The following is a 26,831-nucleotide window of genomic DNA, read 5'->3' on the forward strand; positions in this document are numbered from 1 at the left end:
TTCTGTTGCTTCAGACTAACACGGCTGCCCACCTGGATCTATCTACCTGGATCTATCTACAAAGCTGATCCTGCTTAGCTTCTGGAAGCTGGTGAGTCTGGACTCCCTTGGGCCACTCAGGCCAGGGCTCTAACACGGTTACGCCTGTGCGATTCTTCCCAGCTGCCTCTGATTTTACACTATCAGGAAACAGGCCTTTGCTGAACATATCCCAAGCTAGTCCACGGTATCTGCTTCATTATACATCCTGAACAGGAGGCGTCGAGGGGGACAGAGTGCGTACCTCTCTCAAGTGACACTGAGCGAGGGAGCGGCCAGTCAGAGGATGCATGGCTATGTGACTCAATGAGTAGAGGGGAGAGGGAGATATCTGGAGATTCAGCTAAACTCACCAAGGAGGAATACGCACACCATTCTGGAGCTGCTGGAGCGAGAAAGCGTGCCGAGACACGAGCCGAACCTCCCCGTCCCAAGCTTGCACTTCCTGCTTCCGGGAGGCAGAGTCTGCTGTCAGAATAGCTTCGATTGCACTGGAAACCTGGAAAAAAAGGGAAACAGAGACAGGAGGGTAGTGGTGGGTTGCTCCAGTTTTCTCCCCCACAGTCCCACCATCTGAAGCACCTTCTGCTAATGTGGACCCAGAGAAAGCCCTCACACAGTTCTCCTGAAACTGGGCTCCAATCCCCCTCTGCCCTGCCCAAGGTAGTGCCCAGCCCCAGTCCTACAGCTCAGTTCTGTGACCATTTCACACTATGGAGGGTCCCTTTTGTAGAGAGTGGCGCAGAATGTTAAAGCTGCAGTACTGCTGTCCAAACTCTGCTCACGACCTGAGTTCGATCCCCGGTGGAAGCTGGGTTTTCAGGTAGCCGGCTCGAGGTTGACTCAGCCTTCCATCCTTCCGAGGTCGGTCAAATGAGTCCCCAGCTTGCTGGGGGGAAAGTGTAGATGACTGGGGAAGGCGATGGCAAACCACCCCGTAAAAAGTCTGCCGTGAAAACGTTGTGAAAGCGACGTCACCCCAGAGTCGGAAACGACTGGTGCTTGCACAGAGGACCTTTCCTTTCCTTTGTAGAGAGAGTACAAAACTCACCCTGTCTTTGACCATATCTGGTAGACCCTCCAATCCGTCCCGGGGAATATCCAGGTACTCAGGTAAAATGACTATTTTGACATGTTCGTCGTACTCGTATTTCTCCTCGGGGATGTCAAATCCACCTTCAACTCCTACCGAAGCAACAGTGAAGGGGAAGAAGAGGAAGAAGATATTGGATTTATATCCCGCCATTTTCTCTGACTCTCAGAGTCTCAGAGTGGTCACAATCTCCTCTATCTCCCCCCACCCACCCACAACAGACACCCTGTGAGGTAGGTGGGGTTGAAAGAGCTCATACAGCAGCTGCCCTTTCAAGGCCATGCCAGCAGCTGCAAATGGAGGAGTGGGGAATCAGACCCGGTTCTCCCAGATAAGAGTCCACACACTTAACCACTACACCAAACTACAGAACTCAGGTGTAGAGGTCTGAATTAACCCCTCTCTCCCGTTCTTCAGCTCAGTCTCCTGCTTGATCCAAGAAGAAATGTACAATTTAAATCTCCTGCTAGTTCCCCTGTGTGGGAGGGGAGGTTTTTCTCCTCTACATAACTGACAGACCTACAGGACTGTCCTCTTACCAATAGCTAGACGGGTTGGTTTCTTTCTAGGGGGATCCCCAGCGCTGGAGTTGGCATCTTCTTCTTTCTGTAGCCAAGCCAAAAGAAGGAGTATAGTTAGAACAGGGGTGTTGAACTCATTTGTTATGAGGGCCGGATCTGACATAAATAGACCTTGTTGGGTCGGGCCATGTTGGGCCAGGCCACGTGTATATCTATTTAAGGTTAGGTAGCAGAGATATAAAATTTAATTGTGTTTGCCTGTGTCCTTTAAATATTTTTTTAATTATTATTTTTAATAATTTTTAAATTATGGATGTATAGAGTCTTTGCTCTGCAGCTCCTGTGCGATTGACAGCACAGCAATCTGTTAAGCAAACTATTATACAGAAGGAAACAAGAGAGAGGGAGGAGGAAGCAGATGACAGCCAGTTGCTCGGGGGCCTGATAGGAGCCCTCTAGAGGCCCGATTTGACCCCTGGGCTGCATGTCTGACACCCCTGAGTTAGAAGGTGATTAAACACATAGCATTTCAGGGACTTCTGAAGCCTCGGATCAAATGGAGACATTAAGGAAGGATTAAAATGTAATCTTTCTTACCAAGCCTGAACTAGTTTTAACCACTTTAAGAACATAAAATGCTCAGTCTACAACTGAGCAGATAAAATTTGCCAGTAGCATTCAGAAAATGTTTTTTTGGAACTTGTTTCCCTTGCTTCCCCAAAGATCCTCCCCCAGTTAGAAACTGAGACATTTTGGTGAGAAGGGAAGCAAATGCCTATGTAAGGTTTCCTTTAGGATGACCAAAATGCCTCCTAAGACAAGCTTTTACTCACTCAAAATGTATGGCATAGTTTTTCCAAGGGAAATTTGGAGAGCGCAAAAAAAAAAAAAAGGACTCCTGTCAACTACACTCTTTTAGAATCAGTGCTAAGATAACACAGGATGCAACAGTTCTCATTTCTGGGAAAAATCCCGGCCCAGTTTCGAGATTTCTAGAAATTCTCTCTGTCATATTAATGGTGTACAAATGCTTTTTTCTTCAAGCAAAGTTCTAAATGCATTAAATACTAAACAGAGAAAGATGGGAAGTGCTGCCTTCTTAGTCCACTTATTTTAGTTTTTGCCATCAAGGGAGGGGAATAAAAGTTGAAAATAATAAACAATTTTTTTTCATAAGGAAAAAAAAATCCACCCCCCTCCCACCCCCACGTGTTATCTGTACTGAAATATCTCATCTAGTCCTAACAGCTCTTTTGGACATAGAGTTAAACTTTACAACACTTTATAATTCAGTCAATTATCATACACAAGACACCAAATGTGGACAAAAATCAGCCTCATTTAAACATACTTAAAACATGTTGTACGTGTTCGTGTGCACAGGAATTATCCTCATATGTTATAGATTTTTGGTTTAAACAACTTTTGTACAGTAACATTCCTAGTCTTAAAGAGCATTTCATTCATTTCAAAAGAGGTCATGTCTCAAACGAGTTCTTTTCTCTCCTTCCTTGGAGGTTTTTAAACAGAGGCTAGATGGCCATCTGACAGCAACGAAGATCCTGTGAATTTAGGGGGAGGTGTTTGTGAGTTTCCTGCATTGTGCAGGGGGTTGGAATAGAGGACCCTTCCAACTCTATGATTCTATGATCCTCCCAGCACTCCCCAAAATTCTCAGTTTTCCCAAATCAGAAAGAATCTGCAGGGAATATTTAGGAGAAAAGTTTGCCCCGCCCCCCAATTTTCTTCTTGGGCTTTCATATCTCTTAGCCATCCAACCAATGCTCCCTGTAAGCTGTTGAGTCTTGTGAGCAAAAGTTCTACTTCGTGAGCTACTGGCATTTAAAGTTGTGAGCTACTGTATAAATTAGTTTGCTCTGGGGCCGTTTTTCCTGAGCTAAGACAAAAACACGTGATCCAGAGGCTAAAAAACTGTGAGCTAGCTCATGCTAACTCAGCTTAGAGGGAACACTGCCATTCATTCAGAGAATTCCAAAGAACACCACCGGGGGGGGGGGGGGGGAGACGGCACTGACAAACAGCAAAACAGATAGGTGCTCGGACGCTTGAAGAGAGAGAGCCCCCTCTGCCATTAAAAGAGTGGAATGTCCAAGAGAGGCCAGCCCTTCTTACCAATTTGCGTGTCCTCTTGAGATGCAGATAGACCCGCTGGCCCGCTTTCTCGTAATGCTTGTCCACGTACTGCTTCCCAAATCCTAGGAATGTATTCATGCAGATGTACAAGCCTCCGTCGGACTCCTGAGGAACAGCAATTTTACTTAGTCAGTTCACGTACGCCTCCACCTTTGACCCTAAGGCAGCTGACATCCGTCTCTTCCCTTTTGGCCTAACGACAACCCTGTGAGATAGGCTAGGTCGGGAGAGAAAAAGAAAGCAACTGGCTCAAGGTTATCCAGCGAGCATCCACAGCAGGGCAAGGATTCAAACCCGGGCTTCCCAGCTCCTAGCCCCCAACATGCTGACTACTACACTGGACTGGCCAGAAAGGCTTCTAACTCAACAGGGACGCCAAGAGAACCACTGAGGGGCATGAGCACGCGAACAAAAAAGGCAAGATTCAGCTGCAAATTCCGTGCCAAAACCCAAGGAATTCCGCCACTTGAATAAATTATGCAAATTGAACATATTTGCATTATATTTTTCATCATTTGTGAGGGATTTTCAAACCACAGATCAGAATGACTCTTCCCAGTCATACATCTGTTGTCCCACCACAGAGTACCTTGACTTTGTGACTGCTCTGACCAATGGCATATTGTGTCACCTTTCTGGCACGGGCAAATGCAAGACTCAGTCATGTAGCTACAAGAAGAAGAATTGTAGATTTATACCCCAACCTGCTTGCTGAATCAGAGACTGAGAGTGGCTTACAATCTCCTATATCTTCTCCCCCCACAACAGACACCCTGTGAGGTTGGTGGGGCCGAGAGGACTTTCACAGCAGCTGCCCTTTCAAGGACAACCTCTGTGATAGCTGTGGCTAGCCCAAGGCCATTCCAGCAGCTGCAAGTGGAGGAGTGGGGAATCAGAGTCCAGGCACTTAACCACTACACCAAACTGGCTCTCAGAATCTATACAAGATTCTCTTATTCCCTTTCTCATCCTCTCACTCAAAACCTTATATCTGTTTATGGTCCACATCTTCCTTGTTCCTCTAAGGTTATTTTCATTTACATGTTTTTTTTAAATACCCTAGATTTTACACACACATGTATCTCCATCTCATGTGTGGCTGATACATGTGTTTTGCGTGCCTCATTTTAGTTGTTTCAAATATTGATATTCTGCCCTTCCAAGTGGCTCAAGGGAGCCTATATAACAAGAATTAAAAGCCACCCAGAGTGCAATCCATCCACACTGATCTGTCACATAATGCGACATAACACCCCGTGTAACCAGAGCATTCCCTGATGTCCATTCCCCCCTCTAGCTGGGTCAATGCAGTCCACTGAAACCATGTAGAGTCCACTGGCCAGTTTACATCAGCCCTCTTCATGTTATAGTGAATGCATGTACAATCTGTGCACAGTGTACCCTTGTGTTGAATAATTCTTTTGTTGCATTCAAAGTATTTATGGCTAAATGTGTGATACAAACTCTGCATTTATCCAGGCTTGGAGAAATGTCAACTGAGAGGTGACATGATAGAGGTTTACAACATTATGCATGGGATAGAGAAGGTAGAGAAAGAAGTACTTTTCTCCCTTTCTCACAATACGAGAACTCGTGGACATTCAATGAAATTGCTAAGGAGTTGGGTTAGAACTGATAAAAGGAAGTACTTCTTCACCCAAAGGGTGATTAACACACGCGATTCACTGCCACAGGAGGTGGTGACGGCTGCAAGCATAGACGGCTTCAAGAGGGGATTGGATAAACATATGGAGCAGAGGTCCATCAGTGGCTATAAGCCACAGAGTATTGATTGAACTCTCTGTCTGGAGCAGTAATGCTCTGTATTCTTGGTGCTTGGGGGGTGCAACAGCGGGAGGACTTCTACTGTCGTGGTCCCACTGATGGACCTCCTGATGACACCTGGGTTTTTGGCCACTGTCAGACACAGATTGTTGGACTAGATGGGTCATTGGTCTGAACCAACATGGTTTCTCTAATGTTCTTAGTAGTACCCAGTTTCAAATGCAAAATGAATGCGTGTTGGCAAATTCTTACAAATAGATGTATACAGTAGAATGGAACAGCATCTTCCTCCCTCGTCTACAGCAACTGGCTCTCCACAGAGCTACCCTTGAAGACTGAATGAAAACTGCAACTGGTATGAAATGTTGCAGCAAATTCACAAGTAGGGATGGGCATGAACCGGCCGATGAACTAAAGCTCGTCACAAATTTTGGACGGTTCACGAAGCAATGTTTGCAAACCGAAGAACTGGGTACTGCCATGAATTTTCACAAATTTAGATGCAGTTCATAGAGGTTCATAAAGAGCAGAAAGCACTGGTTTAAAGAGCAGGGAGCCATCTCACCCCCAGCCTTCTGCATCCTCCAGCTTTTTGTGAGAAGCAGAATACTGAGGTTTAAACTTTAAATGGCGCACGAACCAATATGAATGAGGTCGGTTCACAAACCAACCTCCTCGTTTGTATGGGCTCACGGTTCAGCCAAGAACCAAGCCACAAATATGCGGTTCGTGCCCACCCCCTACTTACAAGCGCTCACCATTTTGCACAACCTCAGCCAACTCAACTGCACCGACCACCAATCTGCTCCACAGGAGACAATCTTTCTTTAAGTTGCCAGCAGCTCTAAAATACCTGCTACCCTTCAGTCCCAGGCAATTACGATCAAGCCAACAAACTTGGCTGGTGGCACCTTCCCTTTCAACAAGTGAGCTCTGGGCTGATGACCATCAACTGATGGTCATTTCTTTCAACTATTCCAGTTCATTGGCCTCACCCAACCATCATTTCCACTAATAAAAGGGGGAGGAGGAGTGTCCCCCTTTGACACAGGAAGGCTATGATGGAGACTGTGGGAAGTGCACGTAGCAAAGCCACTAGGATGGAAACTATAGTAAAGACAGCATTAGGTACAACCGAATGGGAAAAGAACTGGCTGGATCCAACCCATTGTCTGTTTATAGCTGTGCACGTCAGGGCTTTTTTTGTAGCAGCAACTCCTTTGCCTGTAAGGCCACACCCTCTGATGTAGCCAATCCTCCAAGAGCTTACAGTAGGCCCTGTAATAAAAGCCCTGTAAGCTCTTGGAGGATTGGCTATGTCAGGGATATGTGGCCCAATATGCAAAGGAGTTCCTGCTACAAAAAAAAGCCCTGGTGCACGTACACTCTTTCATAGCCATTTATTAACTGCTTTGAGACGTTCAGCATGGTTTATTAGAATTCTTTAAATAAACTTTGCTGATATCGCTTGCATCTGATGCTTAGGCAGAGATCCAGATTTTAAGAGATGCTCATTTCAGCTCACTGCAGTTCCTCCCATCAGCGTCCAACGCAGATCTGTGGCCCACACAGAGTTACTGATGCTGGGCATTCCATCATCAGTGGAAGCAGCTGCTGTTTCAGCACAATGGATAAGAAGGGTGTACCATAGCCAGTTACGAGAGCTGCACTGTGCGATTAAATACCTTGGAAACATTTGAGAGCATATACAGAACTTCCCTTTCACTTACGTTGCGTGATTTGTGACGCCTTCATGCTGGGTGACAGAGCGGAAAGAACATGGTGGAAACTGGACTGGAACTGGTAGAAAGAATAGCAGGGGGGAACTGAACTGGAAGAGGCAATCCAAACAAGGAAGAGAACCCAGGACGATGTGCAATAATAGCCTTACAAACAACAGGCCCATGTAGCCCATCAGGCAGTACCAAACTGTAGTCACCAGGATGGCCCTTGGGGCTGATGGAGGCAGCCATTTCCAATTCCAACCCAGCATCTGGTACTCACAGAGTCAGCCAGAATAGCTAAGCTGAACCTTCAAAACAAGTGAACCCAAGCAGAATTGCACCTATGTGGATTTCAACTCTGTTGGCGTCATCCAGAGTCCTCCTTTTCATGAAATTATCTACGCCTTTTGACAGCCCCCAGTCATTACTGCATCTCAGGGCAATCAACCCAATTGTCTGGAAACAAACCGTAATGCAGGTGCAGAACAATCAACTCAATCGCCACACCATTCAAAATGTTACGAAGACCTCTATGTCCTCCTTTTCCCCTGCCCCACCTTACACATTTTCCCAAACAAAGAGCTCCACGCTCAAGCCTGTAGCTACAGGGGGCCCTGGGGGGGGCAGGCCCATTCTTTAAAAAAAAAAAAAACCCTTCCAACTGTATGGCCCCTCCCTTGGAGGGCCCTGAACCTATCTGCTTTCTCATGGCCACTTGGACAAGTAGTAGCATTGCCGCTGATCAGTTCGCTTTTTTCCTCTCCCCCTTTCTAACACAGCGTGCAGAGCCAAGAGTGGGGAGGGGGGGCGGTTAGCTTGTGGGACTCAAGGCAGCTTACAGAGCCGAGAACCCAGGGCCACCAAACCGGGTGGCCCCCAGAAACCCCCCACAACATATTCTCCTGTGGGCCCCACCAAACATGAAATCCTGGCTTCGGCCTTGTCCATGTGTAGTCCCTCTTCGCAGAAGAATTAAGCCGGAGTCTAGCAGCTCCTTAAAGACAAACGACATTTATCCCAGCGTAAGGTTTCGTGAGTTAACAGCTTACTTCATCAGATGAATACAACACACGTCCACAGCAGATATATTTACGTTTGCATAAATACAACAGTATATTGTATCTGCTATGGATGTCCTCTTCCAGCAAGATGTCTTCTCTGAGCATCTTGACTCATTAAAGGTTATTCTGGAATAAATTATATTAGTTTTCAAGGCGTCACTCGACTCCTGTTTCATTTTGCTGCAACAGACTAACCGAAGATGATGATATTGGATCTATATCCTGCTCTGTAACTCCTTCAGAGCCCGTTGGCGCAGAGTGGTAAAGCTGCGGTACTGCAGTTGAAGCCCTTCGCTCACCACCTGAGTTCGATTCCAGCAGAAGCTGGTTCAGGTAGCCGGCTCAGGTTGACTCAGCCTTCCATCCTTCCAAGGTCAGTAAAATGAGTGCCCAGCTCGCTGGGGGGAAAGTGTAGATGGCTGGGGAAGGCGATGGCAAACCACCCCGTAAAAAACCTGCTGTGAAAATGTTGTGAAAGCAACGTCACCCCAGAGTCGGAAACGACTGGCGCTTGCACAGGGGACCTTTCCTTTTTCCTATAACTCTGAATCTCAGAGTGGTCACAATCTCCTTTACCCCACCCACCTCACAAGGTGTCTGTTGTGGGGGGAAGAAGAGAAAGGAAATTGTAAGCTGCTCTGATACTCTGACACAGAGAAGATGATATTGGATTTATATCCTGCCCTATACTCTGAGTCTCAGAGCAGTCACAATGTCCCTTACCTCTCCCCCCTGCCACAACAGACACCCTGCGAAGTAGGTGGGGCTGAGAGAGCTCTTATAGCTGCCCTTTCAAGGACAACTCCTGCGAGAACTATGGCTGACCCAAGGGCATTCCAGCAGCTGCAAGTGGAGGGGTGGGGAATCAAACCCGGTTCTCCCTGCTAAGAGTCCGCACACTTCACCACGACACCAAAACCTCTAGTATTATCTTCATAGAAAACAGCCAGACACACTAGTCAACCTGCTGGGTTTTCCTTTTCTGCCTTTTCTCCCACTAATAGCAATATCATTTCAGAAAAAGCTCTCCACAGGACTCAAAGTGCAGGACACTACAGGCTTTACGGAATGGCAGCCCAACGGCAGTTTTATTTTTCAGTGCACCTGATAGCACAAAGACCCACAATGGGGACAAGCATAAGGTTACCCACGAAGGCCCAGTTGAGCAAGTAACAAGAATTGCAATAAGTTCAGCTGTGCTATCCCTTGCTCTCCCAACTCTGGATTTGTGCTGCCTTCAATTGCATCCATCGTCTCCTTGCAGAAACAGACGTGCTGCTTTATGTCTTGATTTTGTTCCGGGCTTTCTGCATCTTATTCTGAGCTGTTTTGAGCTCTTAGTGGAAATTGGAGGTGACTTTCCTGATCTCTCCCCCCATCCAGGTGAAGAACGGGGAGCAACAACATTTGGAGACTGGCTGGCCATTGAAAGCTGTCATGATAGGAGACTGTGTTCAGAATATCTAGGTTTGAGTTAGCAAATGCAACACACATCTGACTTGCTCAGCAGCATAATTTTGTTCCCTGCCTCCATCCTGCCCATATACAGAATTCTCAGGAGGCAAGATGCTGAAACTAGCTCAGAAGAGGCTACACCCACACTCTGAGAGGATCAGGAGGAACAGTAGTTAGTGGCTGGCTGTTTCTTTAAAGCAGCACTGCTTCTGGGGCAGAAAAACTAGCCCAGACCACAAGAGGCAGGAGGACTGAAGTTATTTTCAGCTGCAAGACAGACTCCCTTGGGGAGGACAAGGCTATCTAAGAAGCCAGACGACAGCCTACTCAGCAGGAACTGAATGAAGACTTGGAAATGGAAGCAGGCTCTTTGCCCTGAAAGGAGTCGGGTACCATCTTGATACAAAAGTGGTTGCTGCTGCCACTGAAACAAGACCTCCAATAGCCAATCAGAAGCTCTGCTGGGCCCACCCATTTTCTTAAAACACTGGGTGGGTGCCAGGAAAGGTGCCAGAGGGCATCAAGATGCCCATGGGCATCATGTTGGAGAACATATGAAGCTGCCTTATACTGAAACAGACCCTCAGTCCATCAAAGTCAGTATTGTCTACTCAGACTGGCAGCAGCTCTCCGGGGTCTCAAGCTGTTTTTCACGCCTACTTGCCTAGACCCTTTTTAGTTGGAGATGCTGGGATTGAATCTGGGACCTTCTGCTTACCAAGCAGATAATCTACCACTGAGCCACTGTCCCTCCTCCACTTGCAGCTGCTGGAACCCTGCCTTAAATGCTAACATGATCACTATACTTTGCTTGATTACATTTAATTCGACATGATTATATTTCACCCTGTATTATTTTCATTTTGGGGCCCTTACAAAAAAAAAAATCTTTATAGCCTCTTAAATCAACATGCATATCACAAGGATTCTCTCACTACATCGGACAAGGTCATCTCTAGAGCCAGTTTGGTGTAGTGGTTAAGTGTGCGGACTCTTATCTGGGAGAACCAGGTTTGATTCCCCACTCCTGCACTTGCACCTGCTGGAATGGCCTTGGGTCAGCCATAGCTCTGGCAGAGGTTGTCCTTGAAAGGGCAGCTGCTGTGAGAGCCCTCTCCAGCCCCACCTACCTCACAGGGTGTCTGTTGTGAGGGGAGAAGACATAGGAGATTGTAAGCCGCTCTGAGTCTCTGATTCAGGGAGAAGGGCGGGATATAAATCTGCAATTCTTCTTCTTCTTCTAGCCTACAAAAGCATAGGTGGGAATTAGGGGTGCCAAATTAGGGGAGGGACAGTGGCTCAACGGTACAGCATCTGCTTGGTAAACAGAAGGTCCCATGTTCAGTCCCTGGCATCTCCAACTAAAAAGGGTCCAGGCAAGTAGGTGCGAAAACCTCAGCTTGAGGCCCTGGAGTGCCGCTGCCAGTCTGAGTAGACAATACTGACTTCGATGGACCGAGGGTCTGATTCAGTATAGGGAAGCTTCATATGTTCTCAAATTTTAAATAATAAGGATTCATGAACATATTTGTGTTCATTTGAAAGTGCCTGCAGGCTTTGTGGCCAGAAGTTACCTGTACATTTCAGGTAGGGTTGCCAGGACTGTGTTTGAAAATACCTGGAGATTTTGGAGGCAGATTTGGGAGAGGATGGGATTTGGGGAGGGGCCTCAGCATGATGCAATGCCACAAAATCCACCCTTCAAAGCAGTCATTTTCTCCTGGGGAGCTGATCTCTGCCAGCTGGAGATCAGTTGTAAAAGTAGAAGATCTCAGGCCCCACATGGAGGCTGGCAACCCTAATTCCAGGCTCATTTATGCCTGCAGGATGTATGTTTTCTAATGCTGGCTTTATTATTAAGCATCTGTGCAGAAGACTGACACTGGAGAGCATTAACATGTTATGTTTCCCTTAACAAAAATCAGTAGCAGAGCTAATCCTGCCTAACAATATGTACGCAGAATAGATTATAAGCCTGTTAACATTTACATGATAAAACCCTTGTTCAGTTTAGAATGGTTGAATAAAATTAGTGGCCCTAGTGGAAATAAAGCCCTGTTAGTCCTTAAAGTGCTACAAGATTCCCAGTTATCTGCCTCAGAAGCCAAAAGAGTGGGGGGTTTTATATGGAAAAGACATCGCTAAACCCACAGAAAGAACTGCGGCTGCCCGCCCCAAAATCCTCTGCCATTCTAGATACAATGTTCAGAGTAAACAGGTGTGCAAAATCATGACATACACACACCCTTAAAATTAGAGGGGGGAAAGGGAGCAAATGGGGTGGCAACCAGCTAGTAATTCAGCACCACGTGCGCTGTGGCAGTTAAAGGCCTGGCACTTGCCCTGCCCCAAAAGGATTTCGGGATTGGTAGTTCCAGAGGTCAACAAACTGGCATCTGAAACAGGGAGGTGAGACTACGTCTCCCAGAAAGCAACGCGAAGGGCTCCTAGATACTTCCAGAGGTTCCAGCCGTCTGGCGAGGCGTCTCAGAGATTCCCACAGGGGCAGCCCAAACGAGGTAGACTACAACGCCTGGCATCTTTCGGCCTTTCCTGCGATTAAAACTGACTTGTCACGTTCGTTAGGAAGACGAGAGCCGCCGCTCCCACAGCCGGAGAGAAGGGAAAGGAGAAGCCGAGAAAACGGCGAGAGGTTTCCCTCAGCCGACCCCAGGCCTATCCCAGACTGGTGATGGAACTACATCCCCCACCAAGCACAGCATTTTTTTCAAATAAAATCGACGGGGCTCCTGGGCCTGCTGGGATTCGTAGTTCTCATTGGGATTCTTGCGTGTGGACTCGGATCTCTCGCACGCCCCGGGAAAGAATACAAGTCCCATGATGCCTCGCGCAAACTAAGTGCTTCCCTCCCCCCTCATCCGGGCCGGGTGGGCTGAGGTGCGGAGTCGGCGGTAACGGGGCCCCCTCAGGTGCTCAGCTTTTCATCGGAGGCGCTTACCGGGGTATCGAAGGAAAAGGCACACTCATCCTTATGGACACGGTCGCCGGCCTTCGGTACTCGGATAGAAGGCAATACGGAGAGCAACGCTTCGCTCAGCTCCGCCATGACAGCTGCTCTTTCTGATGCCACCCACAGCCCCACCCCTACCAATCAGCGGCCGCCCCTTTGACAGCCAATGAGCGAAGCACAAAAGAATAGCGCCGCCGTCAGGACCTGATAACCATGAAAGAGGGAAGTGCTTTGCTTGGTCACGCCCCTTTTCCCTTTCTTTCCCTATCAGCATTTTAGCTCTTTAGAAAGACAGACATCTGATCCAATCAAATGTGTCATTGCTGGCCAATAGGAAAAGTCGACTGCTCAGACATTTATTGGCGTTAGAAGGGCGATGGGTTTTGTATTGGTCTGAACTAGCCAATAAAGCAGAGTAAGTAGGGGCGGTATCCAACTGACTGACAAAACACTAAACCAATAGAAAATCCCAGATTGACAGCCGGGTCCGTCTTATTAAAAGACAAGACGGCGGCCTCATATATGATGGACAGAAAATCGAACCAATAGAAGGTTGCTTTAGAGGGGCGCGTTTTATTTTCTGCCAATTGAAGGAGATATAAAGAGGGGGGGGTCTAAAACTAATACAGAAGGAGGGGCGTGATAAGAGTGAATGGCAGCCTTTAGGCCCAATCAGAATTGGCACATGGGGCCTGGCGGTAGAAGGCGGGAGATTTGAATCGCAGCTGGCCTCTCGCCTCTGAGCTCACTTTAAACGGAGGTGGATTCATCCTGTATTTTATTCTAGCCGCTGGTGGAGGTAGGTCGGGTGGGTGGCATGAAATCCATAGCAGAGTGGAGGGATTCGAACTTGGGGCTTCCGAACTGTTAAGTCCGACGCTCTCACCACTACGCAACACTGACTCTGCGCTGGGATGGAGGTGGTAAAGTGGGCTGCAGAACTGCAGGGGGAGGGGGTGGCAGCATTGCACACACCCCTCCCCAATTTCTGTTGCACCCCCTGTAAAAAGGAAAACTAGTTCAGCCGTGCTAGGCTAGAACCTTTCTCCTGGTGTACTATTTGCAGGGAGCTCCTTTGCATATTAGGCCACACCCTCCTGATGTAGCCAATCTTCCAAGAGCTTACAGGGCTCTTAGTACAGGGCCTACTCCAGGAGGATTGGCTATATGGGGTGGGGTGTTTCAGCCTAATATGCAAAGGAGTTCCTGCTACAAAAAAAGCCCTGGTAATATGAGAGAGCTTACAAATGCAAACCTCCCCTCCCCCTACCCAACCAGGTGCCTTGTGAGCAATACTCCTTATCTGTGGAGTTTTGTGAGCAAAAATTTTACTTCATGAGCTACTGGCATCAAAGTTGTGAGCAAGCAATTTGGCTGCTGCATAAATGAGTTTGCTCTGGGGCCATCCTTTCTGCGCTAAGACAAAAATGTGTGAGCCGGAGGCTAAAAAACTGTGAGCTAGCTCACGCTAACTCAGTTTAGAGGAAACACTGCTTGTGAGATGGTGAGGTCCAGTTTGCCATTTCGGAATTTTCCATAACTGTGATTGCCACACGCAAAGGAGAGAGAAGCTAGAAAGGACTGTACCACGTCCAGGCTTCAGGGTTTTTTTGTTACTTGAAGAGGGGTGTCCCATTTCAAAATGCTCTGTAGTGTTGGAGAGATAAGGCTGCCCTTTCTCTCTCATCCTCTCTCTTACAGCTCTTTGGGTCAGGACCAATGTTCTCTAAGCTAAAAAGTCTTGTGAGCAAAATTCTACCTTGTGGGCTACTGGCAGTTATTTATTTTTATGTTAGTTTTACATATGTTGTAAGCCGCCCTGAGCCACTCGATGGGAAGGGCGGGATATAAATCCCAGATAAATAAATAAAATAAATAAATAAATTAAAGTTGTGAGCTGCTGCATAAATTAGCTTGCTCTAGGACCGTTTTTCCTGAGCTGAAACAAAAATGTGTGAGCCGGAGGCTAAAAATCAGTTTGGCCCCACCCACTTTCTAAAAAGCTCTCGGTGGGCACCAAGTAAGGTATTGGCAGGCGCCATTGTGCCCCCGGGGCACCACGTTGGGGACTCTTGTTATACATTCTGAAATGCCAAGTTGGGAGTAACCCTTGTATACTAAAGGTAAAGGTGGTCCCCTGTGCAAGCACCAGTCTTCGCGACTCTGGGGTGATGTTGCTTTCACAACGTTTTCACGGCAGACTTTTTACGGGGTGGTCCGTCATTGCCAAAGAGTCCCGTGGCGCAGAATGTTAAAGCTGCAGTACTGCAGTCCTAAGCTCTGCTCACGACCTGAGTTCCGCTGGGTTTTCAGGTAGCCGACTTGAAGTTGACTCAGCCTTCCATTCTTCCGAGGTTGGTAAAATGAGTCCCCAGCTTGCATGGCGGGAAAGTGTAGATGACTGGGGAAGGCAATGGCAAACCACCCCGTGAAAAGTCTGCCTTGAAAACATTGTGAAAGCAACGTCACCCCAGAGTCGGAAACGACTGGTGCTTGCACAGGGGACCTTTCCTTGCCATTGTCTTCCCCAGTCATCTACACTTCCCCCCCCCAGCAAGGTGGATATTCATTTTACTGACCTCGGAAGGATGGAAGGCTGAGTCGACCTCGGGCCGGCTACCTGAACTCAGCTTCTGCCGGGATCAGGTTGTGAGGAAAGCTTAGGACTGGTTTGGAATAAACTGCTTTTGGATCCTGATTTCCATTTTTCTTGGACTGTGCGACTTCAGAGCGGTTCTTCTTTCCGCAGAACCCTTCATCTGTGGCAGCCTCTGACTCTGAGCGGGTGCCGTGTGCCCTCCCCGCTGGCATGGGGGCTTCCGAGAGCACCCCTGCATCCAAGCTGCTGCTTAACAAGCACCTGGCACATGTCAGTGATCCACGCTCCCCTACGGCTGGGATCCTGAGAACTCCCATAGAGGTACTGTGCCCGTCCTTCGAGAGCACCTGGCCTGTACGGTGGCGTGGCTTGGACTTTGCTTCTCCGCCCATCTAGTGCCCTCGTCTTGGTCCCTTGGATTCAGTGATTAGTCTTGCTCTCCTTCCTTTTCTCTCAGGTGCAGAGCTCCCCACAGGGGACTCCCCTGTTGGATTCCAAGGAACAAGGATCGGTGGACGATGACCAGGATCCGAACTTGGACCCTCGTTCCCCAACACCTGGCATCTCACGCACACCCATGAAAGCTGTGGTGGCTGGTAAGTGGGGAAAGTCAGCCTCTCAATACCAGCACTGGGAGGCAACATCAGAGGAAGGCCTCAGCCTCTGTTTGTTGGCCCCCAGAGGGACTGGTTGGCCACTGTGGGAGACAGGATGTTGGACTCGATGGACCATTGGTCTGATCCAGCAGGGCTCTTCTTATGTTTTTATGAAGGCCTCAGCTTCTATGCTCTGGTGTTGGCTTTCCAGAGGAACTGGCTAGCCACTGTGTGAGACAGGATGCTGGAATAGGTGGACCACTGGTCTGATCCAGCAAGGCTCTTCTTATGTTCTTATGAAGGCCTCAGCTTCTATGCTCTGGTGTTGGCTTTCCAGAGGAACTGGCTAGCCACTGTGTGAGACAGGATGCTGGAATAGGTGGACCACTGGTCTGATCCAGCAAGGCTCTTCTTATGTTCTTATGAAGGCCTCAGCTTCTATGCTCTGTTGCTGGCTTTCCAGAGGAACCGGCTAGCCACTGTGGGAGACAGGATGCTGGAACAGGTGGACCACTGGTCTGATGCATCAGGGCTCTTCTTATGTTCTTATGAAGGCCTCAGCTTCTATGCTCTGTTGCTGGCTTTCCAGAGGAACTGGCTAGCCACTGTGGGAGACAGGATGCTGGAACAGGTGGACCACTGGTCTGATCCATCAGGGCTCTTCTTATGTTCTTATGAAGGCCTCAGCTTCTATGCTCTGTTGCTGGCTTTCCAGAGGAACTGGCTAGCCACTGTGTGAGACAGGATGCTGGAATAGGTGGACCACTGGTCTGATCCAACATGCTTTTATGTTCTTATAATGTGACCCCCCACGGCTGAACTCGAGCCGCGCTCACTGGACCCACCAAATCTAGATTCCCTCCATTCCCTGGTGTAAGGTTTCCCGCTGACCCTAAATTCTGTCTCTTGCCTCTCCCAGACACCATCAACAACCTCGTGAAGCAGCTCAGCGAAGCCTTTGTGGCCACAGCGGCCGAGGAGGGACCGCTCCCTGAGGAGCCCTCCCCTCAGGACCGGAAGCATGAGAAGGCCTCTGTCACAGTGGTTTCGAGGGAGGAGGCTCCCTCTGGTGAAGTGTCCCAGAGGGAAGAGGAGAGGAGAGAGCCGCTAGCTGAGAACGCTTCTGTCATGGCTGCCCCGAGAGCAGGGGTGAACCCAGCTGATGCCCTTCGGCCTGCAGGTGAGGTGGGACTCTCCCAGGCATAGCTGTGTGGCAGGGCTATTTGGGTACCTCAGCTGAAATGCTGTGGGGAGGGAAGACCGAAGCTTCCAGAGCAGGGGAAGATGATAGGCTATGTTTGTAAATATATGCCTTGGGTGGGGGAATATTCCTTCTGGACAGGAACGCCTAATGTCTGCTGGGGAAGAATCTCTAGGGCAGGGGTGTCAAACATGTTGCCTGAGGGCCAGATCAGACCTCCGGAGGACTCCTATCGGGCCTGTGAGCAACGGGCTGTCATCTGCTTCCTCCTCCCTCTCTCTTGCTTCCTTCTGCATCGCAACTTGCTTTGCCAGGCTTGCTCAATCGCACAGGAGCCACAGAGCAAAGCCTCTATTTTCTCAGGCTCCTCCCTTGGGGAGGGAGAGCTTGCTTTGGCAGGCTTTCTCAATCACACCAGGAAAACAAGAAAAATTCTCTCCATGTAAAGAAACAATATCAAAATATAATTTCAATGATTCCATCCTCCAGTACAACAATATATTATACTAACAGCAATATAAATTTCCAGTGACAAAAATATCCGAAGGACACAACTTCACTATTGTCTATTAGATGATGCAACGTTCACTAAATACAGTCCAACGATGATGCAGAACCAGTCCGTTCTTGTTTCGGATCCGTGTGATTCTTCCCCCAGGACTGTCTTATAGGTGCAGTAGTCTGATGATGCCTCATTTCATTACAATTCACTGTTTTTCAGGCTTTCTCTAATTAATTTCCATTTCCCATCTATCAGCATTTCATTGCATTCAAATTGCTGTTACTATAATATATTGTTGTATTGGAGAATGGAATCATTGTAGTTATATTTTGATATATTGTTTCTTTACATGGAGAGTATTTTTCTTGTTATTTCCTGGTTGCAAAACCTCCGTGGTCCCGGCCTTGCTTGACGTCTTTCAATCACACAGCGGAACTACTGAGCCAAGCCTCTCTTCCTTCTGTTTATTTATTTATTTATTTGATTTGGTTTATATCCCGCCTTCCCCGCCAAAGAAGGCTCAGGGCGGCTCACAACACAAAATCCCATGAACAATTAATTTAATGAGTATTAAAATTACACATTCAGTAATAAAATAGATATACAATGATTACAACAGTTAAAACAGATATTGAGTTGGTGCTATTCTGGTGGCGACAGCCTTCTTCCACTTCTCTTAAATACCTGTGCCGAGTCCATTGAATACCAGCCGTGGAACTGCACAAGGTTCCGCAAGGCCCTCACTTCATCTGGCAGTTGGTTCCACCAGCAGGGGGCTACAACTGAGAAGGCCCTGTCTTTGGTTGATTTCAATCGGGCCTCCTTCGGCCCGGGGATTACTAATAGATTTTGTGATCCCGATCTGAGTACCCTCTGGGGAACATGTGGGGAGAGACGGTCCCTAAGGTAGGCAGGTCCTAGGCCATATAGGGCTTTAAAGGTAATAACCAGCACCTTGTAATTAATCCGGTATACTATTGGCAGCCAGTGCAGTTCCCGCAGTCCCGGCTAAATGTGCTCCCACCTGGGAAGCCCCAATAATAGCCGGACAGCTGCGTTCTGCACTAGCTGCAACTTCCGGGTTCGGCACAAGGGCAGCCCCATGTAGAGGGCATTACAGTAGTCCAGCCTCAAGGTGACCGTTGCATGGATCACTGTTGCCGGGTCGCCATGCTCCAGGAAGGAGACCAACTGCCTTGCCCGCCTAAGATGGAAAAACGTGGATTTAGCAGTGGCTGCTATCTGGGCCTCCATTGTCAAGGCAGGCTCGAGTAGCACCCCTAAGCTCCTGACCTTGTGCGCCATCGCCAGTGGTGCACTGTCAAACGCCGGTAGGGGAATTTCCCTTCCCAGACTGCCACGACTCAAGCAAAGGACCTCTGTCTTCGCTGGACTGAGCTTCAATCTGCTCAGCCTAAGCCATCCAGCCATGGCTTATAGCGCCAGGTGCAAATTTTCTGGGACACAGTCAGGCCAGCCGTCCCATCGGTAGATAGAGCCGGGTGTCATCAGCGTACTGGCTCCCGCTGACCGAGGCTCCTCAGAACAAGAGTTGTCGGTTATCAGAGACTATCAAACAAAATATTGCCAGAGTGCTAATGCTTTAAGTTACGTTTTATTTTAATTTTTTTTTTTCAAAAAATCTTTAATTGTGTTTGTCTGTGTCCTTTATAAAGTTTATATCTCTGCTGCCTGGCATTGCATTTGATGACACACGTGGCCCGACCCCACAAAGACCCACTTATGTCAGATCCAGCCCCCATGACAAAGGAGCACCCCTGCTCTAGGGCCTTGGGGTTGATCCAAAATCGGCCATTTGGGGCAGTTCCCCTTTCCTGCTGCAGGCTCTCTGTCCTCCACAAGCAGCATTTGCAAGGCAATCAGAAGGATACGGTGGGGCTGCGGAAGTAAATTTTCTGCCCACAGAAAACTTAGTCTAGAGAAGAAGAAGAAGAAGATATTGGATTTCTATCCCGCCCTCCACTCCGAAGAGTCTCAGAGCGGCTCACAATCTCCTTTACCTTCCTCCCCCACAACAGACACCCTGTGGAGAGGGCTCTTACAGCAGCTGCCCTTTCAAGGACAACCTCTGCCAGAGCTATGGCTGACCCAAGGCCATGCTAGCAGGTGCAAGTGGAGGAGTGGGGAATCAAACCCGGTTCTCCCAGATAAGAGTCCGCACACTTAACCACTACACCAAACTGGCTCTCCCGTTCTCAGAGCACTCGGTCAACAGGCATTTGTGGGTTTGGTGTTTTGTTTTGTGTTTTTATTTGAGTGTGTATGTGTGCCTGGAAGTCATGGCAACTTCTGGTGACTGGTCCCCTAGTGGGCGCCTAGAGGATATTCAGGGAGGTGGCCGGAGGGCATTCAGCCACCTCCCTGAATGCCCTCCGGGTATTTCAAGGTATCTTGTCCAAGTACTTACCAGAGGTCTCTTGTCCAAGTACTTGCCAGAGTATTTCAAGGTCTCTTGCCCATGCCCTCCGGGTATTTCAAGGTATCTTGTCCAAGTACTTACCAGAGGTCTCTTGTCCAAGTACTTGCCAGAGTTCCAAATCCAAATACTTATATTGGCATAGAAATAAAAAAAAGTACAGCATGTCAAATTTACATCAAATTTCAGTTATAAAAACCAGTCAGACATCAAGCAGGGGAGCCAGTCTTTTGCTCCCTGATTGTTGTGGCAGCCAAAAGGTACTTTGCAACTAGGCTTGTGATACTTGCCAGTTGACCCTGATTAGCTCCCGAGACCTGATGAAATCGGGCTTGCCTGCGCTATCCAGGTCAGGGCTGTCAATGGCATTTGTTGATGGACTGCAAGTGAACCCAAGCCGTGTACGCCTCACAGAGAAAAGTGCCCCTTCTCCTTTGTGAAGAAGGAATGCAGTGCATGCTGCCTGTCACCTGCGGGAACAAAATGTGCCCGTGTGTAAAGGACTGTGTTGCTAGGACTGTGTAAAGGACTGTGTTCCGTCCTAGACCCGTGCCAGTCTGGCTTCCGACCAGGCCATGGGACGGAGACAGTGCTGGTCGCCTTGGTAGATGACCTCCAGTGGCAACTGGATCGAGGTGGCGTCGCGGTGCTGATGCTGTTAGACCTGTCGGCGGCATTTGATACAGTCGACCCTCAGCTACTGACCCGCCGCCTCGCCGACATAGGGGTTAGGGGGTTGGCCTTACAATGGCTTTCCTCCTTCCTCAAGGGTCGGGGACAAAGGGTGGCGATCGGGAGCGAGCGGTCCCAGAGGCGCACACTAGACTGTGGGGTGGCCCAGGGAGCAGTTCTCTCCCCGATGTTATTTAAAATCTATATGCGCCCCCTTGTCCAGATTGCCTGGAGGTTTGGGCTGGGTTGCCATCAATATGCAGATGACACCCAGCTCTATCTGCTAATGGACGGCCGACCTGACTCCGCCCCAGGGAATCTGGATCAGGCATTGCAGGCTGTTGCAATGTGGCTTAGACTGAGTGGGCTGAAGTTGAACCCGACGAAGACAGAAGTCCTTTACGTGGGCTGCGGCGCTCTGGGGAAGGAAATACCTCTCCCGGTCTTCGACGGTGCGCCATTGAAAGCAGCGCACCAGGTAAAGAGCTTGGGGGTTTTACTAGAACCTTCATTATCAATGGAGGCCCAGATAGCAGCCACTGCCAAGTCAGCGTTCTTCCATCTGAGGCGGGCAAGGCAGTTGGCTCCTTTCCTAGAGCGTCGGGACCTAGCAACAGTGATTCATGCGATGGTCACCTCAAGATTGGACTACTGTAATGCCCTCTACATGGGGCTGCCTTTGTGCCAAACCCGGAGGCTGCAGCTAGTGCAGAACGCGGCGGCTAGGCTGTTGTTAGAACTCCCGAAGTGGGAGCATATATAGCCGGGGCTACGCGGACTGCACCGGCTGCCGATCATGTACCGGGTTCGCTACAAAGTGCTGGTCATTACCTTTAAAGTCCTATATGGCCAAGGACCGGCCTACCTGAGGGACCGTCTTTCCCCATATGAGCCCCAGAGAGCACTGAGGTCAGCAGGGAAAAACAAACTGACCATCCCAGGGCCAAAAGAGGCTAAACTTCAGAACACTCGTGCACGGGCCTTTTCCATCGCGGCCCCATGTCTATGGAATCAGCTCCCGGAGGAGGTGCGGGCCCTGCGGAGCCTTGACCAGTTCCGCAGGGCCTGCAAGACCACCCTTTTTAAGCTAGCTTTTACGGACTGCTGATTTATGATGGTTAAATAAAGGGACCCGCCAACATGATTTTGTTTATTGAATTGCTTTTATATGAATTGAACTGAATTGTTTTTAAATAATGTTAATCTTAAAGTCTGTATAGCTATTATATTGTATTGTATACCTATGTATGTTGTTAGCCGCCCTGAGCCTGCTTTGGCGGGGAGGGCGGGATATAAATAAAATTTTATTATTTTATTATTATTATAGAGCCAAGGGACAGGATGCTCGTGTAATGCTCTTGGCCTTCCCTTTTGAGAACGGGGAGGGACAGTGCCTGCCCAGCCAGGGCTAAGCCATGTTCTGCCTCTTTCTTTCCCAGGGAGCAAGCCAGGAAGGCGCAAGCCCAGCGGCAAGATGCTGGCTGTCACCACAGGGTCCGGGAGGTCTCCTCTCAGTGTCTTGCAGGATGACAACTCCCCCGGTTCCCGGGCTTCTCAGGTGATTCATTTGGGGAGAGGGGAAGGTGGTACAGAAAGGGGATGATAATCTATCTAAAATCTATCTTATCTATCTCCCCCAACATCCCAGCTGGTGGCTTGGAAAACATATTTAAAGTTGCTTTCTTCCACATCTCTCTCCTCTATCTATCCCCCCCAACACCCCAGCTGGCGGCTTGCAAAACATATTTAAAGTTGCTTTCTTTCACCTTTCTCCTCTATCTGTTCCCCCCAACACCCCAGCTGGCGGCTTGGAAAACATTTAAAGTTTCTATCTATCATCTATCTTCTATCTATCTTTCTATCTATCATCCTTCCCTCCCTCCATCCATCCATCTTCTTTGTATCTCCCACCACCTCAGCTGTCATGGGTGCTGGGGACCCTGTAGAAGAAGCTGACCCTGCAGAAGAAACTGTGCCCCTGCCACCTGCACCAGTGCCCTGGCTACCTGCACCAGTGCCCCTGCCTCCTGTGGGAGAAGATCCAAGCCCCCCTGCCTCGCCCTCTCGGGTGGCTCATGTGCGTGACCGCCTTCGTCAGGACCTCAGGGATCGGAGGAGGGCGGCACGCTCACGAGCAAGATGCTCCCTGAGCCCTGAGTTCTAAAAGGATCCTGGCCCCTCTAGGAGTGAGGATGCTTGAGTCTCAGCAGGATCCTGGCCGCCCTCTGCGTCAGCAATTAGTCCAAATGGGCAACAGACAGCAGAAGGCTATATAGCTATGGGCTTTGAGAGAAGGCTTTGTGGAAGCAACTAGTCACTTACCTGACATTCTAGCATCCACTTTGGCTTCTGGACCCCTTGACGTTGGCTTTGACTTCTGGACCCCCCGACTTCGGCTTCTGGACCTCTGACCTGCGATACCTGGACTGTGATTCGGTTTTGACACATCGGACCCTCTTTGCTCACCAGCTACAGACCTTGGACTGCCCCTGGACTTCGCCTGACCCGGCCCCAGCTCGTGACATCAGCTAGCAGCTTGGAAAACATATTTAAAGTTGCTTTCTTCTATCTGTCATCATATATCATGCATCCTCTTCTCCCTCTCTCTCTCATCTAAGTGCAGAATACGGGCTATGAATGAAAATAATATCTGTCTCCCCACCCCTGGTGCAGTAGGTATCATGGCTTCCTCTTAGGAACCAAGAGAACAGAAGGCACGGTAGAGCAAAGAGATGAAATCCTTTCATTCCCACCACACCAGTGGCCACTGCAAGATACGTCACCTCTTTTCCTGCACAGGAATTTTGCAGATAGAAATCTAACTGAAGCTTTGCCGAAGGCTCTGTTCGGTCTCCCATGCAGTGCCTTGGGGCAATAGAATGCCACTCTGTGGCTTGCTGTTTTTCTGCAAGCTAGCCTCTGGTTCTTGGGCACACCGTCCTCCCATCACTGCTGCCAAGTCTGTGGCTGAAGCAGCCAGATGGTGGCTTGTGGCTCTCCACCAAAGCCAGATTGCAAACCACGCTCGAATGGAGACTTTGCGTCTGGAGAACTGCTGCAAGCCATTATCTGTCGGTTTGGATCTCACAAACTGCAGTTTGTTGCTAGCCAGGGAGGACAGGAAGGTGGAGGGCTGAGGGAGCCAGTTTGGTGTAGTGGTTAAGTGTGCGGACTCTTATCTGGGAGAACCAGGTTTGATTCCCCACTCCTCCACTTGCACCAGCTGGAATGGTCTTGGGTCAGCCATAGCTTTTGTAGGAATTGTCCTTGAAAGGGCAGCTTCTGTCAGAGCTCTCTCAGCCCTACCTGCCTAACAGGGTGTTTATTGTGGGGGGCGGGAAGGTAAAGGAGATTGTGAGCCACTCTGAGATTCGGAGTGCAGGGCGGGATATAAATCCAATATCTTCATATGAAACTCCAAGATATGGTTGGGTGTTAACTGGACCACTCCAATGTGAGTGTACCCCTACAGCTAAGGACTTTTAGAAGATAGAAGAAGATATCGGATTTATAAAAGGTGAAGGTAGTCCCCTGTGCAAGCGCCAGTCATTTCCGACTGGGGTGACGTTGCTTTCGCAACGTTTTCACGGCAGACTTTTTACGGGGTGGTTTGCCATTGTCTTCTCCTGTCATCTACACTTTCCCCCCGCAAGCTGGGTCCTCATTTTACCGACCTCGGAAGGATGGAAGGCTGAGCCAACCTCGAGCCGGCTACCTGAACCCAGCTTCCGCTGGGATTGAACTCAGCTTGTGAGCAGAGGGCTCCGACTGCAGTACTGCAGCTTTACCACTCTGCACCACGGGGCTCTTAAAGGTAAAGGTAGTCCCCTGTGCAAGCACCAGTCATTTTCAACTCTGGGGTGACGTTGCTTTCACAACGTTTTCACGGCAGACTTTTTACGGGGTGGTTTGCCATTGCCTTCCCCAGCCATCTACATTTTCACCCCAGCAAGCTGGGTACTCATTTTATCGACCTCGGAAGAATGGAAGGCTGAGTCAACCTCAGGTTGTGAGCAGAGGGCTCTGACTGCAGCACTGCAGCTTTACCACTCTGCACCACGTGGCTCTATTGGATTTATATCCCGCCCTATGCTCTTAATCTCAGAGTCGGTCACAATCTCCTTTTTCTTCCTCCCACACAACAGGCACCCTGTGAGGTTGGTCTGAGAGAGCTCTTCCAGAAACTGCCCTTTCAAGGACAACTCTGGGAGAGCTATGGCTGACTCAAGACCATTCCAGCAGGTGCAAGTGGAGGAGTGGGGAATCAAACCCGGTTCTCCCAGAGAAGGGTCTGTGCACTTAACCACTTCACCAACGTGGCTTTAGGGTGAATGTCAAACACATTCTTCCTAACGTTGGATCTCTCTCATCTTTTCAGAGCAAGAGGCACCCAGCAGCGACAGACAGTCAAGGAGAGCGCAAGGAAGGAGTGTTGCCTCCTGGCCGAACCCTCAAAGCGGGCAGCTGTGGCCGGGGGTATTCCCTGAACAAGGAGAACCAGCAGTGTCGTCTGGTGGAAAATTAGTCCTCTTCCAGCCCCTCTGGGGATTCCTGGCCTCTGACAACAGCCTTTCAAGAGCGGAAGGAGCCGGAGATGATGGGGCATTGTGGTCTTCCCCCTCCCAGACACCCTGTTTCTATTTGCTTTGTTCTCTCCTGGCCAAGGAAGGAGCAGCCTTTGTATATGTTTCTCACTTAGTTTCTTATTTGTGTGTTTCTAGCACGGGCCTCTCTTCTGAAATGCCCTCTTTGCCCACCCCGCTTTCCTGCCTGTGGGAAATAAATTTCACTTAGGAATGAGGAAATAACTGTCTGTGGTATTTTGCAGCCTTTTGTAAGAAGAAGAAGACCGTAGATTTGTACCCCGCCCTTTACTCTGAATCAGAGACTCAGAGCGGCTTACAATCTCCTTTATCTTCTTCCCCCACAACAGAGGTGGGTGGGGCTCAGAGAGCTCCTACGGTAGCTGCCTAACCACAGGGTCTCTTTTGTAGGGCTAACATTGCGGTTGGAAGCTCAACAGGAAAGCTGATTGTGAGAACAATTCTCAGAGCCTGCACCATTAGCGCTGTATGAAACCAGCAAGCTACTTTCTTCTGAATCCAACCATCAGTCCCTTACAGCCATTATTGTCTATTCAGACTGGCAGTTGCTCTCTAGGGGAGAGATGTCAAGCTCATTTGTTATGAGGGTCAGATCTGACATAAATCAGACCTTGTCAAGCTGGGCCATGGGTGTTCCTGTTTAAGATTAGGTAGCAGAGATATAAACTTTATAAAAAACACAGGCAAACACAATGAAAGATTTCTTTAAAAAAAAACTTAAAATACGGGATCCAGGGAACTGGGCAAAGGAAGCTCTGGCTCTCCAGGAGACTAGGAGGGGGAGGAGCCTCAGCCAATAGAAGGAAGAGAGGCTTGGCTCAATAGCTCTGTTGTGCGATTGCGAGAGCCTAGCAAATCAAGCTCTCCCTCCCCCCCCCTTTGTCCCCAAGAGAGGAGCCTCAGCCAATGGAGAAACTTTGCTCTGTAGCAACTGAGCAAGCCTGGCAAAGCAAGCTGTGATGCAGAAGGAAGCAGATGACAGCCAGTTTCTTGGGGGCCTAATAGTTGCCCTCTGGGGGCCTGATTTGACCCCTGAGCCACATGTTTGACACCCCTACTCTTGGGCCAGAGGATCTTGCATATTAGCTGCTTCCAGGTTGGTTTAACTGGACTGAACCAGGGAATTTCTGCATGCAAGCAGATGTTCTGCCTCTCAGCACAGCCCCATGTCTGCCCTAAACAAGGCCTGGAGTTGTCCTACTAGATGCAAGGCAAACAGATAGTGATTACTAGAGATCGGCACAGAACCGAACTTTTGGCCAGTTCACAAGCCCTGAACCAAGGTTCCGCTTGGTTCAGGTATTTGGCTCCCTGGAGCGCATATATCACTTCCAGATGATGCAGGCACACCTGGGGGTGACGCTCAACATCTATTAGAAGTGGCATGTGCGCGTTACCAAGGGAACCCTGAACCAGT

The 26,831-nt window shown here is 49.0% G+C and overlaps 3 protein-coding genes across 4 annotated transcripts in view; 2 read left to right on the top strand and 1 right to left on the bottom strand.

The window, feature by feature from the left end:
* Positions 1–12,990, bottom strand: part of USP5 (ubiquitin specific peptidase 5) — a 35,231-nt gene extending 22,241 nt beyond the window's left edge. For both annotated transcript variants that reach the window (XM_060236871.1, XM_060236870.1), the window contains exons 1-5: positions 12,792–12,990; positions 3,787–3,912; positions 1,672–1,738; positions 1,091–1,224; positions 393–538 (exon numbers count right to left, since the gene is read on the bottom strand). In XM_060236871.1, the coding sequence (XP_060092854.1) occupies positions 393–538; positions 1,091–1,224; positions 1,672–1,738; positions 3,787–3,912; positions 12,792–12,899 (581 nt within the window). In that variant the 5' untranslated portion in view covers positions 12,900–12,990. The remainder of the gene's footprint in view (positions 1–392; positions 539–1,090; positions 1,225–1,671; positions 1,739–3,786; positions 3,913–12,791) is intronic.
* MLF2 (myeloid leukemia factor 2) overlaps positions 1–26,831 on the top strand; it is a 449,608-nt gene that overhangs the window by 87,678 nt on the left and 335,099 nt on the right. The gene's annotated exons all lie outside the window — the stretch shown is intronic.
* Positions 13,328–25,615, top strand: CDCA3 (cell division cycle associated 3). The gene is made up of 6 exons (XM_060236876.1): positions 13,328–13,602; positions 15,553–15,723; positions 15,860–15,998; positions 16,918–17,178; positions 22,250–22,368; positions 25,189–25,615. The coding sequence occupies exons 2-6, from the start codon at positions 15,613–15,615 to the stop codon at positions 25,333–25,335; spliced, it is 777 nt and encodes a 258-aa protein (XP_060092859.1). The 5' UTR covers positions 13,328–13,602; positions 15,553–15,612; the 3' UTR covers positions 25,336–25,615.

This window comes from Heteronotia binoei, chromosome 4, assembly GCF_032191835.1.
Source record: "Heteronotia binoei isolate CCM8104 ecotype False Entrance Well chromosome 4, APGP_CSIRO_Hbin_v1, whole genome shotgun sequence".
NCBI lineage: Eukaryota > Metazoa > Chordata > Lepidosauria > Squamata > Gekkonidae > Heteronotia > Heteronotia binoei.